Source organism: Neofelis nebulosa, chromosome 4, assembly GCF_028018385.1.
Source record: "Neofelis nebulosa isolate mNeoNeb1 chromosome 4, mNeoNeb1.pri, whole genome shotgun sequence".
NCBI lineage: Eukaryota > Metazoa > Chordata > Mammalia > Carnivora > Felidae > Neofelis > Neofelis nebulosa.
The window spans coordinates 34,256,641-34,277,409 of NC_080785.1; the positions used below are offsets into that span (position 1 = coordinate 34,256,641).

The 20,769-nt window shown below is 36.2% G+C and overlaps 1 protein-coding gene across 8 annotated transcripts in view; it reads right to left on the reverse strand.

Annotated features, from left to right (window-relative positions):
- ST7 (suppression of tumorigenicity 7) overlaps positions 1–20,769 on the reverse strand; it is a 267,683-nt gene that overhangs the window by 177,423 nt on the left and 69,491 nt on the right. Inside the window, exon 1 of one of the 8 annotated variants that reach the window (XM_058724509.1) lies at positions 18,943–20,310. The exons of the other annotated variants lie outside the window; for them this stretch is intronic. Within the exon in view, the coding sequence (XP_058580492.1) occupies positions 18,943–18,964 (22 nt within the window). The 5' untranslated portion in view covers positions 18,965–20,310. Of the gene's footprint in view, positions 1–18,942; positions 20,311–20,769 lie in introns of those variants that run through there. 8 annotated transcript variants of the gene reach the window in all.

The following is a 20,769-nucleotide window of genomic DNA, read 5'->3' on the forward strand; positions in this document are numbered from 1 at the left end:
ATTTGCCATCAGCTGGGCAACTTAAATGTTGGGCAGTGATGAGCTAAACTCTACTGTCGAATATTGGAGTCAGCTCTATCTAGAAATAATGTCATGAAATTCAAAATTATGCTACTTGCCATATAATTGAAAGTCTCACATGATCCCTCCCCTCACACATTCAGAAGCAGAGGTTAGCAGTAAAAACTCTTAGGGAGCAAGAACAATTTAAAAAAAAATCTTTAAGTTCAACACAGTGTACAAAACATATAATAGGTAATTTTAACAGTTTCATGAAAATTGAATAAAATATTCCTTCCATTTCTAATAGGAGAATTTGAAAAGACTATATAGCACTCAATTATCTTGATTTCTGAAAGAGATTGTCTATTAGTATTAGTCAATGCAAGAGGTGATGGTCAGACGCTAGGATTAACTTTTTTGAATCAGTCTTTTACCATGGGCTTGTCTGTTTCCCACCCATCCCTGCTCAGTTTAAATGGCATCATAAAATCTTTTCCTCTTTATCTTAAAATTGGCTCTCCTCAGGAAGCTTTTGTGGTAGTACTGAACATTAAGGGTATAACATAAAAAGGCAATGCTGTGTATTTTCATACAAAATACAAGGTCAAGGGACCTTGCTCCCAAATGCCAAATCCTTCTAATCACCAGCATAAAATAGCAATGTTAGAGGGTAGGCTGCCTCATAAAACATGGCACAGGCAATTGCTCTGGCTGCCCATGCGGCTTCCATGGCAGCTGTTCAGGGCAGGACTGCTCTCTCCACTTCGTATTGCCAGCGTTCCTAAAGCCAGAGTGCTGGATCCAACCAACAGCTTTTAAATCTGGTTAGAAGGAGGGAGAAAGTTCACACAAAACAACCTGCTGGATTTTATAAGAGTATAAAGAGGGCCTTTAGGCTGAAGTGCTAAACACTGACATGAAAAAAAAGTCTGACACTGTCATCACATCCGTTCCTACCCGTAGAAAAGGATTTGAAATTGAAATTGGATTGGAAGATTCAAGCATTTGGGGTTTTCCCACCAAATGCAGGGCATTTAATTATTATGCAACTACTGTTTCAAAATACAAAATGGGCATCCGAACCCAAAAGTGTATGAATGTGACACATGGTTGCCAGAGGAAAAAGACATAACTGCCACCTAAAGGCTCCTGGCCCCACTTCCTTTTTCTGTTTCAACAGGATTCTCGGAAAAGGCAGCTTCAATGATTATCTCATTTTCACAGAGGCTGGGAAGGAAACTATGTACAAAACGTACCGCAGCTGCTACTTCAGCCTGATTTCTACTACCAATTTCCAAAAGCAAAAAAAGAAAGTACAGTCAGCTAAATGAGTAAAATACCCAGTAATTTCCCATCCAGATGCTACTGATTCGGGATAAATATCACACTGTCCCTCATGCCAGACATGATGTTTTTGGGGGCCTCACACAATACAAATGATAAAATATGCTGCATCATTTGGGCTGACATCCAATCACCGATAATGGTGACCTGACCGTGCGGAGTGCTGTTCACTATTAAGGAGGCGGCTCACTGCATGAAGGCAAAACGGAAATTTTAGTGCTTCAGGAGTAAGGAGGTCTAATAAAACACAGGAAAGTCAAGCCTTAATGTGTGGAATGAGCTTCCCAAACCATAATATACAATTCCCAGAGAGATTTCTTAAATAGCAAGTAACTATTTTACTTGTCGGCATGGGACCTCCACAAATGCAGTCCAGGTCAGAAAAAGAAAAACCAGTATCTCAGGCTTTTAGTGCTAATATTCTAAGAAACCTCCAGAATGATTTATGAAATAAGCATGAGGCTATATATTTCTTTGTATGTATCTCAAGAATTCCCAATCATCTGCTTCTTCATATTAGATCCTGAACTAATAAATAAAGCCTTTGAGGATTGTTTATTCTACAAAGACTAACCCTACATTTTTTGAATCTACAAATTAGAGTACATTAAATGCCAAAGGAAAGGAAAAATTAACTTTATAAACACAGTCCAGTTTTATCCTGCTTAAAATTGTCAAGTAGAGAAAATCCTGAAAGTATTTATGAAAAAGCCTATTCTCATGCTGGCAGCAGTGGTTAGAATGGAGGTATTTCCTTTATTAAAAAGAAAAAGCCTAAAAAAATAACTTCACATAATCAAACTGCTGTGAAGTGAAAGAGTTTGAAAATGATGAAACTGAAAGGCAGTTACAATTTCTACTATACGTATGTGTTTTACTTTAAGCAAATTAGATGTACTGAATAAAATATGAATTTGTAGCTGAATGATTTGCTCTTTAAAGAAGTCCCCCCCACCACACACACACACACACACACAAAACCCAAATATAGAAACTGTTGCTTTCATTCATTTGAAATATTCTGACAAAAGAAATCAATGCACAATTTCAGGAAACAAAGGCGAGGCATACACCTCATCCCTGACTTATTGTTCCATTCTCACACCACACAGCTGGTGTTATGCGGACTCCAACTTCCTCAACAAGAGAGCCTGGAAAAGGTCAACTTAATATTAAAAACAAATGGACTATATAGTCAGGTGTGCAGCTGGTGATTACCCAGCAGATGAAGACCCAAGGACTCAGAGACCTGGGTATTTTGTATCTAAAAAACCCAACTTTCCAAACCTCTGCATGGAACCCAATGTAGGCACAGTCTTTGCTTAGTGAACGCTTGAAGGAAAACTAGGCATGCTGCAACAACACAGGAATAGTCTTTCACGATATGGACAATGTTGGGTATAGGGGGAATGCCTATTCCCCTTACAGAGCCAAACAAAAAACATCTCTTAAACATGCTCGTTTAAAACCTAAAAGAAACAAACCCAAAAGTAAACTTATAGGTCTTTTATTTCCCTAGTATTCCTCCTTAAATAGTGATCATTCTGTGCACCCTACTTGAGAATCAAGAAGAGTTTGTCAAATGCCATTTAATCCATTTGAATAGAGATTAAATAAAGTATGGCATGCTGCAGCATCTAATCAAAATATAAAGCTTTAAAAAAAGCTTAAAAAATGCGTGACTTCAAGCATATCTAACAGACAAAAACACAAACATACACATCAGATAAATTGGGGGATATTACTTGTATTTAAAAGATTCTCCTTAAACATCAAGCTCAAGATAAGTTAAAATATGGTACCACTAACTAAAGAGGTATGAATTTCATTCACATTTTCCTCAATAAAGAGATGGATATTGACATTATTATATTTAATAAGACACTGAAAAATGAGATTAAGCACAGGTATTAGGTGAAGAAAGCATAAAACCCAGAACCACCAATGTTCCGTCTTTAAATAACTCTTCCCAACACATCATAGACTTTTGTATAGAAAATTATTAAATGGAAAAATTACTTTTAATATTTAGTTTGGTAGCCACAAAGTGAGTAAATTTCCCAAGTCATAGGGAAAATTCGATGCATTTGGAAGGATAAGGCAATAACATAAAAGACTCTAATATAATAATACCTAATAAGACGTAACATTCATTGAGCCTTTACTAGGTAATAAACATTTTATATGGCATTTAAAACTCAAAACAGTCCCCAGGACATAGTACTATACATATGCTCATTTTAGAGAAGAAGCTGAGGTGAAGAGTAGTTAACCTACTTAAGGTCACAAGGCTGCTGGAGTGAGGATTCCAGCCCAGAAAGTCACACTCCAAAGCATACAAACCAAGAACCTGCACCTTGCATTATAAAGTGCAACAAAGTGGGGCACCTTGCGGGCTCGGTCAGTAGAGGATACAACTCTTGATCTCTAGATTGTGAGTTCAAGCTCCACATTGGGTGTAGAGATTACTTGAAAATAACATCTTTAGGGGCGCCTGGGTGGCTCAGTGGGTCAAGCGTCCAACTTCGGCTCAGGTCATGGTTTCACAGTTCCTGAGTTCGAGCCCCGCATTGGGCTCTCTGCTGTCAACACAGAGTCCACTTCGGATCCTCTGTCCCCCTCACTCTCTGTCCCTCCCCAACTTGTGCTTGCTCTCTCTCTCTCTCTCTCTCAAAAATAAATAAACATAATAAAATAAAACAAAATCTTAAAAAAAAAAAGTAAAGTGCAACAAGGTATTCAAAAATGTGAGATGCTTTCCCACAGTAATTACAAGGGTGGAACTGGAGTGGGGCAACAGAGGAATGACAACTTTGGAAAAGGAGTTGAGAAGAATTGTTCATGTCTATGATAAAGATCAAGGGATAATTTTTTTTTAAGTGGCTGAGAATCACATTAGGAGAAACAGGAAAATTCATGGAGTAACTGGAACCTGAGATGACTATCAAAGAGTGAACGAGTGGTTAAGATTTGAACAGCTGGAAAGAAGGAAAAGATCCAAAGAGAAGGCCTTGATAAGAAAAGGTAGTCAGGAAAAAGCAAATAATACATGTAGGGTAGTAGTGGAAGGCAAGTTGGGTAAGGAAAATAGGGACCACGTGGTGGCTAGCTTTGAACACCTGGGCAAAACGTTTATCTTTAGTTCAAAAAGCAATGAAGAGCTCTTGAGAATGTTTTGAACGGGTGTTGGGTATTGAAAAGCTAGCTGGCATAAAGGAACACAAATGACATAATTCCATACATATTAGTCCAAAGTAGAACTAACCTTAAATTCTAAAAATCAGAAAATGATTGCGTAGTGAGGAAGGAAACTGGAAGGGGCACAAGGGAACGTTCTGAAGTGACAGAAGTGCTCTGTATCTTACATGGGCGGTGCTTACAGGAGTGTGTGAAATTGTCAAAACTCATGAAATGGAACACTTAATATCCGTATATTTTCTTGTATGGTGGTGAGATTTCAATTTTTTTTAAAAGGCAAAAATTTCACCTGTAGAATAGACCTAGGTATAAAATAAGGGGAGCTAGGAAGATAAGTTAAGATGACTCTTACAGAAACCCAAGAGAATAATACTAGAAGTGAGGAGACCAGATGTAAAGAGAAGCAAGAAGAGGGCTGTTCATATGTAAATGTGCATGTGTAAAAACATTTATACAAATCAATATCAATGTAAATAAAGTATATGTGCATGAATTATAATTTCATTCATCTTATCCCCTCAGAATGTAGACTGCCAGATGGCAGGGACCGAGCTTAAAAGTTTTTCCATTTAAAATAATTTTTCTCACTATTTTCAATTTGTATGCATTTGATGCTATCATTTATATTCTCAATTCTCTGTCTTATATCAAATATACACATAGTGCATAGTGTTTCTGGTTTGTAAACTTTTAAAATAATTAAACTATCGGTTGCTTATTATGTACAGTTAGGGGCTTGTCATCCTACCTACCTATTTCATTTGAGCAATAACAGCAATCCCATGTGTTGATCTATCAATCCCATTTTAAGATGAATAAACTGAGGCTGAGAAATAAGATGCTCAAGGTAACAGTAAAACTGTGTTTTTGTCTGTCTTATCTCAAAGCCCGGGTTCTTAAGCATCGTGCTATATACTTACACCAAAAATAACAAAGTAGGGCTACCTGGGAGCAACACAGAAAAAGGGTGAGAAAGTAAGTACATATGAATTCATAACCCATTAAGTATATTCATTCCCACAGCTTTCCACAGATTAATGAACTGGAGGCTATTATAGGACTGCTGTTTTATAAGCCATCTAAATTGGGGGTGGGGGAGGGAATTGATGTTAGTTGCTTTATACATCAGATAAATGTTTATAGATTCATATTTAGAATACACACACACACACACACACACACACACACACACACACACACATATATATATATATATATATATGCTATTTCAAGTCAGTTCAATCTCTATCAAATCAGGCTTTATGAAGTTTAAAGACTTTGGAAATGATCACAACTCATGTTAATTAGAAAAATTCTTAAATAAAGTCAATTCCAGTTCAATTAATTTTTAAAGGTGACAAATGCCAACCTGAAAGGCTAGTTTTAAATCTTTTGAATTCATAAGGATCCATAGATTTATCAGATTCTTAAAAAGGCTGGTAACTCAACGGGGATAAGAAGGGGATTTATAAGAAGGGGATTTATAAGAAGGGGATCCTGTTTCCAAATATAAAAAGTCATAAGTTCAGATCCCTCTAACTAAAGAAATGTGAATATTTAGGCAAAAACTGAAGTGAAGTTACTTTTAAAATATAATAAAATGTTTTCCTAAGAAATAAAAAACAAGAGGTAGAAAGACATAGTTTATATCTTGTTGTGAGAGCAAATGTTTCAAAAGGGCCATAAAAGCATTTTACATGAACATAATTTTAAGTGTTCTAGGTACAAACCATTCTTACCAACTTGTTAAAACATACCCCCAAAAGACTTCATGGCAACATTTGTTCAGTGAAGTCTCATTTTTCAGGCTATTCAAGATGTTTTCAGAAATTCAACAAGTTCTCCAAATTCAAATAAATGACGTTTTACCAATACCACCACTTTTTTTAATTTTTATTTTATTTTATTTTTTTACTTTACGTCCAAGTTAGTTAGCATATAGTGCAATAATGATTTCAGGAGTAGATTCCAGTGATTCATCCCCTGGAATATATAACCCCCAGTGTTCATCCCAACAGGTATCTTCCTTAATGCCCCTTACCCACTTAGCCCATCTCCCCATCCACAACCCCTCCAGGACCCTCAATTTGTTCTCTATATTTAAGATTCTCTTATGTTTTGTCCCCCTCCCTATTTTTATATTATTTTTGCTACCCTTCCCTTACGATCATCTATTTTGTATCTTAAATTCCACATATGAGTGAAGTCATATATTTGTCTTTCTCTAATTTTGCTTAGCATAATACCCTCTACTTCTATCCACATTGTCGCAAATGGCAAGATTTCATTCTTTTTGGTTGCTGAGTAATACTCCACTGTGTGTGTGTATACATATACGTGTGTGTGTGTGTGTGTGTGTGTATGTACACATACATACACACCACATCTTCTTTAACCATTCATCTGTCAATGGACATTTGGGCTCTTTCCATACTTTGGCTATTGTTGATAGTGCTGCTATAAACATTGGGGTGCATTTGCCCCTTCAAAACAGCACACCTATATCCCTTGGATAAATACCTAGTAGTGCAATTGCTGAGTCATAGGGTAGTTCTGTTTTTAATTTTTTTGAGGAACCTTCACACTGCTTTCCAGAGTGGCTGTACAGTTTGCATTCCCACCAGCAGTGCAAAAGAGATCCTCTTTCTCTGCATCCTCGCCTACATTTTACTCTACTGAGGAACTTATATTCAGTAGGTGAGATAAGTTACTCTACTCCAGATAAGCATTCTTTTATCAATGAAAAAAACCCATTCTTTTAATTTCATAACTCATTTTAACATTTCTGGGAGAAATAAAACTAAATAAAAGGACAGATATACCATGTTTATAAATTGAAAAACCCAATATTGTTAAAATGTCAATTCTTCCCAAATTGCTTTATATATTAAACACACTTTCAATCAAAATCCCAGCAGGAATTTTTTTTTTTTTTTTTTTTTTTTAGAAATTGACAAGCAAATTTTAAAGTTTCTATGGATATGAAAGGATCAAATATAACCAAAGCAATTTTGATAAAGAACAGACCTGGAGGGCTTACACTACCTGATTTCAAAAGCCATCATAAAGCTATTGCAATCAAGACAATGGCATTGTCCTAAGAATAAACACACAGATCTCTGGAATAAAATAGAGAGACAAGAAATATAGATAGGGTCAACTAATTTTTGATAAAGTTGCCAATTCAACGGGGAAAGGATTATCTTTTAAGAAATGGTGCCAGAACTGAATTTTGCTGAAAACAATGAATGTCCACCTTTACTTCACACTGTATATAAAACTTTACTCAAGATGGTTCATAACACACATAGAAGCAAAACATGTAAAATATTTGGAAGAAAACAGAAGGAAAAAATCTTTACAACCTTAGGGTAGGCAAAAATTTCTTACATGTGACTCAAGAAATTGATAACCTGGACTTTTATCAAAATTAAGAACCTAACATCATTAATAAAACTAAAAGCTACAAACTATAAGGAAATATTGTCAATATATATATTTAACAAAGGATTTGTATCAAAATATATAAAGAATGCTCAAAACTCAGTAAGGCAAACACGTGATTTTTAAAATGGGCAAAGTATTTGAACAGACACTTCATCAATAAAGATATACTAATGGCCAACAAGCACATGAAAAGATGTTCAACATCTTTAATAAAGAGGGACATGCAAATTAAAATTGTATCACAAAATCGTATCACTACACATCTACCAAATTAGCTAAAATTTAAAACAGACTGACAATACCAAGTGTTGACAAGGATATAAAGCAACTAAACCCCCATACATTACTGATGGGAATGTAAAAACTATAATCATTTTGGAGAACATTTTGGAAGTTTCTCAACACTTGCATTTCTAGGTCTTTACCCAAGAGAAATGAAAATATATGTCCACTGCTATAAAACTATAGCAGCTTTATTCAATAAGAAACCATAAACAGGTAACAACTCAGTATCAGTAGGCATATGGCTGAGCCAGTTATGTTATTTCTTTTTTTTTAAATGTTTATTTATTTTGAGAGAGAGAGAGAGAGAGAGAGAGAGAAAGAGAGCACAAGCAGGGGAGGGGCAGAGAGAGAGGGAGAGAGAGACTCCCAAGCAGGCTCTGCACTGTTAGCACAGAGCCTGACACAGGGCTCGCACTCACGAACCATGAGATCATGACCTGAGCTGAAACCAAGAGTCGGACACTTAACCACCTGAGCCACCCAGGCACCTCCCCCCCACACAATTATGTTATTTCTACTACTCAGTAATAAAAAGAAACAAACTACCAACCCCCACAAACACACCTGAAAACATTATGCTGAACAAAAGAAGTTGTACACAAAGGTAGTATACATTGTATGTTCCCATTTATATGAAATTCTAGAGATTTTGTTTTCTTATTTTTTTTTAATTTTTATTTTTAACGTTTATTTATTTTTGAGACAGAGAGAGATCATGAACGGCGGGAGGGTCAGATAGAGAGGGAGACACAGAATCTGAAATAGGCTCCAGGCTCTGAGCTGCCAGCATAGAGCCCAACGCGGGGCTTGAACTCAGAGACCGCGAGATCATGACCTGAGCCGAAGTCGGACGCTTAACGACTGAGCCACCCAGGCGCCCCGAAATTCTAGAGATTTTGAAATCGACTGCAAAGTGGCAGAAAGGAACTTTTTAGGGTGACAGAAATGTTCTCTATCTTGATTGCAGTGATAAGGGTGGTTACAGACATGTATATATTTGCCAAAATTCATCAAACTGGTAACGTTAAATGGATACATTTTATCATACATAAATTGTTCCTCAATAAAATTATTTAAAGAAAAAACTATTTTCCTTTGTCATATTCATATCATGCAATGCCAATTCCAATGAGAAATAATTTTTGTCTTTGATTCATGGGTACTGGTATCAAAAATAATCTCATCTACACTGTTTTAACTGAATGAGAAACATAATTTTAGTATTTATTAACCTCTCTGCTCTCCCTCTCTCACTGCCTCGCCCCTCATATCCAGTTGAACTTTAAATTTCTTGAAAGCTCTTTGCTCTCTTATTTCTTATCACATACTACTCCTCTGCATTCAATAAATATTTGTGAAACTGAATCACAGATGGTCTTTGTATCCTGTATTACTTTCGTCACCTAGTGTTATTCTGGTAAGAGACTAAAATTAAAGCCTTCACATGTCATAGGATTTTGTCTATTTTATTTTTTCTCTCACTCATTTTTAACAATCTTTTTTCAATCAAAATAGTATTCAAGAGCCCAATATGTAAAATAGACTACATTTATAAGCTCAAATTTATAACATTTAATAATAAAATCAACCATGAGTTGATGAACCATAAGTTCATCTATCAGTAGTACCCAACAGTCAAAGTAGTTTTTTTTTTAATATGTGAATATATCTTTTTATTTTAGTTTTTCAGTTATTAAAAAGGAAACTCAGATCAAATATTAAGAGCAGGGGTCATCAAATTAAGGCCCAAGGGCCAAAGCCTGCTCACAACCTGGTTTTGTACAGCCCTTGATCTAACAATGTTGTGGGTTGTTTTTTTGTTTTTGTTTTTGTTTTACATGTTTAAATGGTTGGGGAGGAAAAGAACATTTTTTGATATGTGAAAATTATATGAAGTTCAAATTTCTGTGTTTATAAGTAAAGTTTTACTGGAACACAGTCACACTCATCTGTCTATGGCTACTTATTTGCTAAAATGGCTGAGATGAGTAGTTGCAGAAAAGACTATATGGTCCACAAGTCTAAAATATTCATTATCTGGCCCATTACAGAAAAAAAGTAGCAGACTCCTGACAGAGAATTCCAGGAGGACCTGTGGAAAACCAACTTCATGGAGTAGAGTTTAGAAACTACGTGGAGCAAATTATATTTTCCAAAGATGGCCACTGCAATATTTTTCCATCCTATTTGCTCTTCTACAATGTGACTTTCTACTCTCTCACCAAGAGAAGAAGTCTAATTTTCTATCCTTTGAATATGGTCTTGTCCTGGTGACTTTCTTGGCCAAGATAATATGGTGGAAGGGACTCCTGAGACTTCCAAGACTAGGTCATAAGAAACCTTGCAGCTTCCTCCTAGGATTCTTGGAATGCTCCATCATGGGATGCTTCCTCTGAAAACCATGCTGCGAGAAACTTGAACTTCATGGAGGATCCAAGTATAGGCATACGTGCCTACATCCCCAGCTGAGCCCCAAGTCAACAGCCAGCTTCAACTTATATCCATATGGGAGAGCTATCCTGGACCTCCAGCTCAGGTAAGACTTTAGATGACTGCTGCCCCAACAGACATCTGACTGCAACTGCATTAGAGCCCCTATCAGAGAACCACCCCTGGGTACAGTCAACCCATATAACTGTGAAATACAATAATAAATGCTTCATATCAAGCCACTATGTTTTGGGGTACTTTGTTATAAAGCAACAGATAACTGAAACATCATTATACTAAAACAAATCTAGGAAAGTTTCAGATGAGAAATTCCAGACTTCTGATTCAAGCCCATGCATATCACCAAGTCAAACCCTACCAAAGCCTCTTGCTAACCCTAGGTGTTCTAGAAGTAGTTAGGGATAAAGGAAGTAAGTGGTAAATAATACTCTAATGGAGTCACTGTGATTTCTTAATCTATATATATGCATTCCAATTAGGCTCAGTATTCCCCCAAAATTCCGCCAATAATCCTGAATCTTAACAGTCTGAAACTCTCAAAAAGAAATGAAAAACAATTTTGCCAATTCCTAAAATTATATCAGGATGGGTAGAGAGACAACTGTTACTTTTCATGCTATAAGTGAATTGGTAATTATAATATTCATTATTTTTTACCTGATAATCTAAAAAATGATAAGTGAACTTAGATGAAATGTACTCAATTATCAATATATACCTAAGTATCAGTATATGGCAGTTTACCTATAAAAAATATGGACTTAATAATAAAAATCCATATGCTATTCTAATTGTGTCACCTGCTCCTGCTCCAAAGGGTGACAAGAGTCATTCACTCATATGTTTCTGATATATGTCACTTAAATATAATAAACTCCTTAGCCTAGAAAATTTAATTAAACTCAATATTAACATCTTATAAAACCCACAAAGCATATTTTCAATAATACTACCTTAAGCTTTTCGATAATATTACCTTAAGATTCAAATTTTAGGGGCGCCTGGGTGGCGCAGTCGGTTAAGCGTCCGACTTCAGCCAGGTCACGATCTCGCGGTCCGTGAGTTCGAGCCCCGCGTCAGACTCTGGGCTGATGGCTCGGAGCCTGGAGCCTGTTTCCGATTCTGTGTCTCCCTCTCTCTCTGCCCCTCCCCCGTTCATGTTCTGTCTCTCTCTGTCCCAAAAATAAATAAAAAACGTTGAAAAAAAAATTAAAAAAAAAAAAAAAAAAAAAAAGATTCAAATTTTAAAGAATAAGTACCTAGTATATGTTAGGTACCCTACCACACTCTGGGGATATATCTTTAATTGGTGTAAATTTCATTCAAAGAGATCAGTGGTGGCTCTGAATCATTAACCCTTTGACATTTCTGAGAACCATAATGCATTACAGAATGGTGTGTTTATTTTATATCTAAAGGGATATTACCAGAACTCTTAGGATTCCTAATTTTTTAATTCAGTAGTTATTTCCAAGATTAAATATTTATTTATGTGACTATGATTCACACTAATATAGAAAACAGTTGAACAGATAAAGTGTCTTAAGAGGAAAACATTCCAAACTTTAGTGGCTTCAGCCAATCTTACAAGAGTGCTTGACCAGTTAGTGATGCCTACCACAGGGGGTGACCGGTAGTGAGAAATACCTGGGCATTTGCCAACTCTGACCAGTTTCATGCAGTCTCCTCTGATCAGATCTCCCGCTAAGTCCCTTCAGAGACTCCCACGATAGGGGCTCCTGGGTGGCTCAATCAGTTAAACATCTGACTCTTGGTTTTGGCTCAGGTCGTGATCTCACAGTTCATGGGATGGAGCCACATGCTGTCAGGACAAAAGCCTGCTTGGGATTCTCTCTCTCTGTCTCTCTCTGCCCCTCCCCTGCTCATACTTGCTCCCTCTCTCTCAAAATAAATTAAAAAAAAAAAAAGGCACCCATGATAGGACTTCCACCCAGTCTTAGAAAGTGACTCTTCCCTTTCATTAGCCAGTCTTTCCCACTGCTGGAGTCTACTCTCCACAGATAAACTTTGACAAGCCCCACCCTGGTATAAATGTCCTGGCCTAAAAAAGGATATACCCCTAACATCAAGAATTCATTGGATAAGCCATATTTTGAGACAGAAGAGCTTAGATGACAGGTGACCAAACCTTGGTAGAACACAGGAGAGCCAAGATTTGAAACGAGACAACCGAGCACCATAGTATCTACACTTAATCACTGAATCTGGCACATGTTTGCTGCCATTTCCACAACATGTGCTAAACTGTATCTTCCATCTTTTAGTTCACAATTATGAGAATTCATTATTAATAAAAGCAAAATCTCCATACAGGAAATATTATAATTTACTATTTTTTTAAATGTTTTTAAATGTTTTTATTTTTTTTTTTGAAGGAGAGAGACAGAGCATGAGTGGGGGAGGAGCAGAGAGAGAGGGAGACACAGAATTTGAAGCAGGCTCCAGGCTCTAAGCTGTCAGCACAGAGCCCGATGCGGGGCTCGAACCCACAAACTGTGAGATTATGACCTGAGCCGAAGCCGGACACTCAACCGACTGAACCACCCAGGCGCCCCTACAATTTACTATTCTAGCATAGCAATTATGACATCACAGAACCTTTCATTCAAAATTTGTGCATTTCCTAATTGACACATCAATAAACATGTTAATAAAAGCTTTATATTTATTAGGGGAAAATGGTGGGATAGCAATACTCTGAAAAACAATTTTGAAAATGACAATTCATATTCCTGTGCTCCATATAGTCTTATAATAAAAATTTAATAGTATTTGAACATAATTTAATGGAATGACTATTATTAATGTTAAAAATACACACTAGCAGTGACTTTTCCAACTCAGAATCCATAACAACAATGAATCCCATTCACATCCTGTGTAACTCCATGGGGATTCTATGGGGAAAGTTTCCATATATGGTCATTTATCCCCATAGACTCCCCATGGTTTATACAGGATATGAATCTGGTCTATTGTGACAATGAAAACAACAGATCACTGAAAACTCATGTGTAATTTCTGCTGAACAAACTATAGACTAACAATTAGGGAAACCAATATTCGAGTGAAAATAAGTAATATGAGAATTTAAAAATAACCACTGAGTATTTTTATTCCATATCTGTATTAGCAGAATAAGCACATAAATAATCAGAAGAAAAAAAATTCAATCCTAAGTTTAAAATATTTTCTTGATACTAAAAATTAAAATATCAACTATTAACAGGCAAGAAACCCAGAAGAAAAAATCACATCAGAACTTATATTGTCAGAAGGAAAGAAAAGATAATACAGTAAAACAAGTCAAATGTTACATGAGCTTTATTTAGTTTCTCAGGCTCCTGTATGACCATGCCCTAACATAAACCTCAGTTATCTATAATTATTTTCCCATATTTGTGACATTAGCATCTGTGGCATTCTACTTATCTAAAGTTATGTAGAATAATATTTTTCTTTTACACTCACTGCTTGAGTGCTGACTGAGAGGTAAGTTTTTGTGTGTATACTTAAGTATTTGTACTTTTGCTTTAAATAAGATGAAAGCATCTAAAATCCAATACAACTAAACACTAACAGCCAGATTAAAGCCGTAGGAAAGGGAAATGGCTGTATACCTAAATTATCTTGTTCAATATGACAGAAACTAAAAAGATAAAAACAAAATATAGTACTAGAATGTCAAACATACTAACAGCAAAAACAGCAGTATCTGACACAATTATTTCATAAGAACTAGGACTTACATTGAAAAATGGTCCAGTTGTGAATAGCCATTTTAGAATGAACACGGTAACTATTAACATCTCAACTGATTCACAAAAATTACACCAAAACAATAGACCCAAGTTCAATCTCATGTATGAGTAGCTGTCAAAAATGGCCTGAAATGCATGTTTAAAAAAAAAAAAAAAAAAGGAGTGTGACTCATTTGTTTCTCTATCAAAGAAATGACTGTTTAATTATATAGCTTCTTGATGACCTAATATTGCTAGAGTATATTCATTTGACTATCTCCCACACAATGGCTCAAAATTTGAGATAATTACATTATTCTTAAAAACACGATACCACACTCACTACTAAAATTGAGAAGCTGTCAGTCCCAACTTAATGCCTTTATCAGTAATGAAAACAAAAGGCAACAGCTGAACTTTGGGTGTCCTTCAAAGACAAATCACATGGGACATCACAAATCCTTTCCAGCATCTATCTACCTACCTAAGGTGATGTAGACATCCACAGAATGGCAGGGCCAGCCACACCAAAGCTAAAGAGAACTGACTTCCTGACATACACAGCCACCATTTCCCCACCACCACTAAGCTCACAAAATCCTACCACTTTATTGGGACATTAGTGATTTCTTTTTCCCTTTACAGATGTCCTAGATGTTCTTTTCAATGTATTATGACTATAACAAAATTTGGGGAGGAGGGATTAAATGATACTATTTGCCCAGAGGCATGCTGTTTCTCAAAAGGAAAGATATTGCTCTCTTCACTGGACTAATGAGGCAGGTTCTTTGGAAGACATATTAATGTGTTAAACCAGGGTACAATTCCCACCAAAGTACACCTTAAATGGTACCCTTGAGGACTGAAAAAGATACAAATGTGGGAGGGGAGGCAGGAGGAGGACTGAGCCAGGTAAATGTTAATTGAATAAATGTTCACTGTACTGTAAGTATTTACACTTTGGAGAATAACTGGCTTTATCAAGAAGAACGTAACCAAATGACAGCAGTATAAAACCAGTTTTCTTTATTCCATAAAGAGAAAAGATGAAAAATTTCTGCCCCTTTATAAAATTTTAAAAGTAAAATTGTCAAAATTTTGTGGAATTTAATTTATTGATCTTAAAATGTCATTAAATCAAATTTAGTACCAAAAATATGCATTTTTAAGGACTATTCTCCTCAACAAAACTTTACTGATAGTGCTTTTTTTCTTAAACTTAAATTATTCTGGCCACAGAAACTAAAATTGCATTTCCTCAAAGCAGATAGAGAAGACATACTATTCCCATTTTTAGACATGGGAAATTACAGTAAAGGAAAAGCTCAGTGAAATACTTCAAGCTGGTAACAGAGCCACAGAAGCTACACTTCCTGCTTTGTAAGGGTTAATCCACATATAACATAGAACACTTCCATTTTTTCCAGTGGGCCCAAAACAGACTGTGTCCAATCTACAAAACTATGGAGATTCAGATCCACTAAGTCAGAAAAACTGACACTGGCATTGTTAAAGGTATTCACTAGAATGCTAACAGAAGACATTCATTAAAACAATGGAAGACAGGGGCGCCTGGGTGGCTCAGTCGGTTAAGCCTCCGACTTCAGCTCAGGTCACGATCTCATACTCCGTGAGTTCGAGCCCCGCGTCGGGCTCTGGGCTGATGGCTCAGAGCCTGGAGCCTGCTTCCGATTCTGTGTCTCCCTCTCTCTCTCTCTGACCCTCCCCTGTTCATGCTCTGTCTCAAAAATAAATAAACATTAAAAAAAAATTTTTTTTTAAACAATGGGAGACAAAGCATTTATTAATTCCGATGCCATGGTTATTTAAGTTTTCATATTTGAAGAACAAGAGTCTACTCTTCCAGGTAAATTTTTTTGTCATTTTTAAGGCTTTTGTATGAGTATGTTGGAGGGGAGGGGTCTTTTTGGTATTTATACATCAAACAATACTATTTTAGTGAGACAGAACATGTTATAACGTGATACCAGCTACTGCAAATTCCTGACTACAAAGGTCTGAAACATAAAATCAACTTACTCTAGTACTTGAAAATGAGGACATCAACATTTCCTTCTCTTATAGGCAAAGAGCAAGGGAAAGAGAAAATTTACAAGAGCCATTACATGTGACTCTACAAGCAACAGAAGTCAGAAGTGATTTCCTTTTGACTGGGAAAGGTCATCACAAGGGAACTTTCTGAAGTAATAGAAATATTCTGTATCATAATCTGGGGCGTGGTTCCATGGGTGTAAGCATAGGCAAAAATTTACAGAGCTTTGACTTACAAAGCTGACAGACACTTTGAGTTACACATTTTATCCTTTGTAAACCATCCTTCGATTTTAAAAGTAAGATCATCTGATACAAGCAAAGTAGTACAATCAGAAATCAAAAATAAGAATAATGAAATCAGAATATGTTAGAAAATAATGACCTTTCCAGGATCTAGCACAGCATTGTACACAGGGTAGATAAACAAGTATTTATTACAAAAATTTAGTGAGAATGTCTTAGTTGGTCTTGAAGATCCCTTCTGAACTAATGAGAACTTCAAATGTGGCTTATTTTTCTGAATATTCTAAATATGGACAGTTTCAGCCTATAAGGCCTCCAAATGGCAAAAATTAAAGGTCTAGAAAGCTAATCTCAAAACATTAGTTGTCATAACTCTGAGTATAGATTTAGGGCATCTCCTTATCAAAAGAAGGCAGTCCATTCTCAACACTTAATGACCACTGACAGTACAAACCTATCTATGGTCTTGTAGTGATAAACAAGAAGCAAAACTTAATACTCAATTAGGTTTAAAAAAATGCAAACATCTGCATGATGGTGTTCTGTCTTCTGAATGGTATTCTGTCTGTTCAGTAATCCGGTAGCTCCAGAAACCAAAAGCAACCAGCAGTTTTCAAACATATCACATAGCACATGGGTGACATTATTAAAAGATCAAGTTTGATAACCAGGCAAGGCTGTGTCTGCTAAGTAAATCTGGCCAGACAATGTTAGAGTCCCTAGTCCAAGAGCCCAAAGACTCCCACATGAGCTTCAACTTCTATTTTCACCTAGAAAAAGTATTAAGACTAATTTCCCTTTAGTAAATCTCTCTGTCCATACCTAAGTTCCTACATAAACAAAATTCCATGACTAAAATGAAACTGTAGAAGGTCTTTTCCACTTAATAATCTGTTCCTACTTGTCGGGTGACAATAATTCTAATTGTACCATTAAGTGAAAATTCAAAAAATATTTTTTAATTTTTAGAAAATAATATTGTCATATGCCGAATGCAACATTGTCTCACTGTTATTCTTTCTTGACCTTGATTAGTCAGTGTGGTTAATTTCAGCAATGAGAAGCTTCCATGTGAAACAACAAAAATAATCCTTTAAAAAGCCAATCAAGAAAAAAAAAAACCTGAGGATTATAAGCTCTCCTGAAATACAACTATTCTAGAATAACCATCAGTTGCACACAAATAGATGCAGTGATCACCTAAGATCAGAAAGAAAATGTTGGATTATAAATTCTTAAGAAATGCATTTCCTAAATTGCTGCCCTAATCTTCTTCTCCCCACAAAGGTAATATCTTGCCAATTTTTAATGTTCTGGGCTAGCAGGTTGAGTCTATTCAGAAATACTTAACTGTCACCTTTCCTTATGGATAATGACAAAATATTCTGCAAAGCCTGAATAACTGCATGGACAAGTTATATTATTCTATATCCAACATTAAATAATCCTCAAATTAGTTAGGCTAATACCAGTTATAGCTGTCTACAAGTGCTGTCCAGCCCAGCCCATTGTGCAGGGCCTGCTCTGCACCACAGCAATTTCATTGTATAAGTTTTAAGACAGATACGATGCTGCTAGACTGTGATGTTAGCCAGCATATCAACATTGAAACCATTGTGTAAAAAAAAAAAAAAAAAAAAAATCTTTACAATAAAGCTTACTTCTTATTCTTTAAATCTGCATATAATATCTACTCCTATGCTTCTGTAAAAATATGGAGGAAGAGGATATAATGACACATTTCTGTCCTTTTAAATAAAAACTGTAAACCCTTTTTCCCTTTCTAATAAACACTATCATTTCAGATCCTCCCAGTTTCTACTTTAGGGTTTAAGGACTATTATAGAACCCACAACAATAGATCAGTGACAGACTTGATCCCATCAATTAACACGTTCTGGGGAGACTGCCTGGATTCCTGTCTTCCTTCCTCCCTCTTGAAGGCCTGGTTTTGGCCACACTGACACCCCTGGCCTTAAGGATGAATAACCCAGTTAAGGAGGAGTCCCTTCCCTGAGACCAATTCCTTTGTAATTAGAGCCAAAATACAAAGTTTATTAATGACCTATGGCAATGTGATATGAAGTCCAAGCCAACGAAACCATGACAGCAAACAGATTTCTGAATAGCAAAGAAGTGGGATCCATTTACTTACATGAAGATTCAGTGCCAAACATGGCTGGCTCCAGAGGCTGCTTTAAAAAAATCAGAAGAAAGAAAAAAAAAAGGGAAGGAAATAAAATCGAGGAGAGTGTACGCGGGAGAGTGAAAAGATGAGCCACTACACAGCAGGGGTCATGAAGACACACAATGCAGTCCAAGCTGTGTCCAGCTGCCAGATTCTCCTCTTACAAGCTTCAGTGTTCTCCCGTGTGATTGAAAAGCAAGGTCTCCTACAGCACAAAAACCCGAAGAGCTGCTTGTGAAAATCCAATAGGGGAAGGCAAGCCAACGTGGCTCTTCTGGGATGCAGTGAGGCAGGACTAGGTAGCAGCAGAGGCACGACTGGAAACAGCAGCAACAGCGGCTACTGCAATCCCCAGCCCTGCCGTAGCAGTAAGACAATAGCAGGGCTTATGCATACACCGATGACGTCAGAGACACTGCACAGACGGACTGCGCTGCTTGAGCCAGAGGCTCCAGGGGCTTCAGGGGAGCAGGCGATTCAAAGGGGAATTCCTTTGTCACAACATGGACAAGACCAAGAGCCACATATATATTCACCTTCCTGACAAGATCTTCAACCTGTAATACCAAGCACTAACAAGGACCTCAAAGAAATCTAAATATTGGCTTTACAGCAACTAACCACAAAGATATCATGAAGATCAAGATTCTTGGTTTTATGCAGCAATTAAACCTTTCAAGGGAATTAAGAATATCAGAAATGAGAAAAATAAACTACCTTTAAAAATAACTACAGAACTCATTGTTTTTTCTCTACACTTATGGTAAACTGACAGATCAGAGGTCGTAAACTCAATCACAATTACGTGAAAATATGTATACTATTGCATACACATTCTGGGCATATTAATACACCCACAAGTATACCCATTTATTAACAGTAAAATAACAGTGCAAGTGCTTAAAACACTGCGTGGCACACAGTGAGCTCACAAACATCAGCAATTACATTATTAGTTATGTTGCAACTGTTATTCATATGTGAAAAACACAGCTCTAGGAATATATTATCTACATATATTTCACTTATCCCATTCCTTTGGCCTTATTTTTATTTTGCCTTCCTGTCCTTTTCTAGAGTAACTCAGTCATTTTAAGGCTGTGTGCACACAGGCTGTACACACCTGTGTGTCAGTGGGCATATATGACCAACAAACACATTTCTTTTTACTCTATTCTTACAAGGAAATAATTGAAGATATTGTTATTTTGTCACTTGATAAATAAAACTCTTCCTGCATTACCTTTACTCTTAGAAATCTGTTTTTGAAACTAGAATTCTATAGACTATCCAACAGAAGCAAAGAAATTTTGTTTTAATGTTTTAAAAACACTGAAATGCACAAAAAGTGTGTGTGTGTGTGTGTGTGTGTGTGTGTGTATTCCCATAATCCCACACTTTTAAAATCATATAAAATAGGAGATTCAAGAGCTCAAGTTTCCTCTCTATCCATTCATCCAAGGTATGTATCCAGTATTTTCTTAAGATTTACAAAGACGTGTCTTCATATAATATGGTTTTTAAACATTAAATTCTGATAGGAATGTGAAACTGTAAGTTACCATCTAAAAACATCATTAATAGCTTTTCTGGTCAGTATATGTGGATCCATCTCATCTTTTTAATAGTTGCCTAATATTCCATTGTGTGGTTATAGAATAATTTATTCAAGGTAACTTGACCTTTGCTTACTGAAATGCTAAACCAGTGCAATGGTGTTACATAAGATAATGAACAAATATTTTGTTGTAGGAAAGAATAACAATAACTAATATTTACTGAATATTCACTACG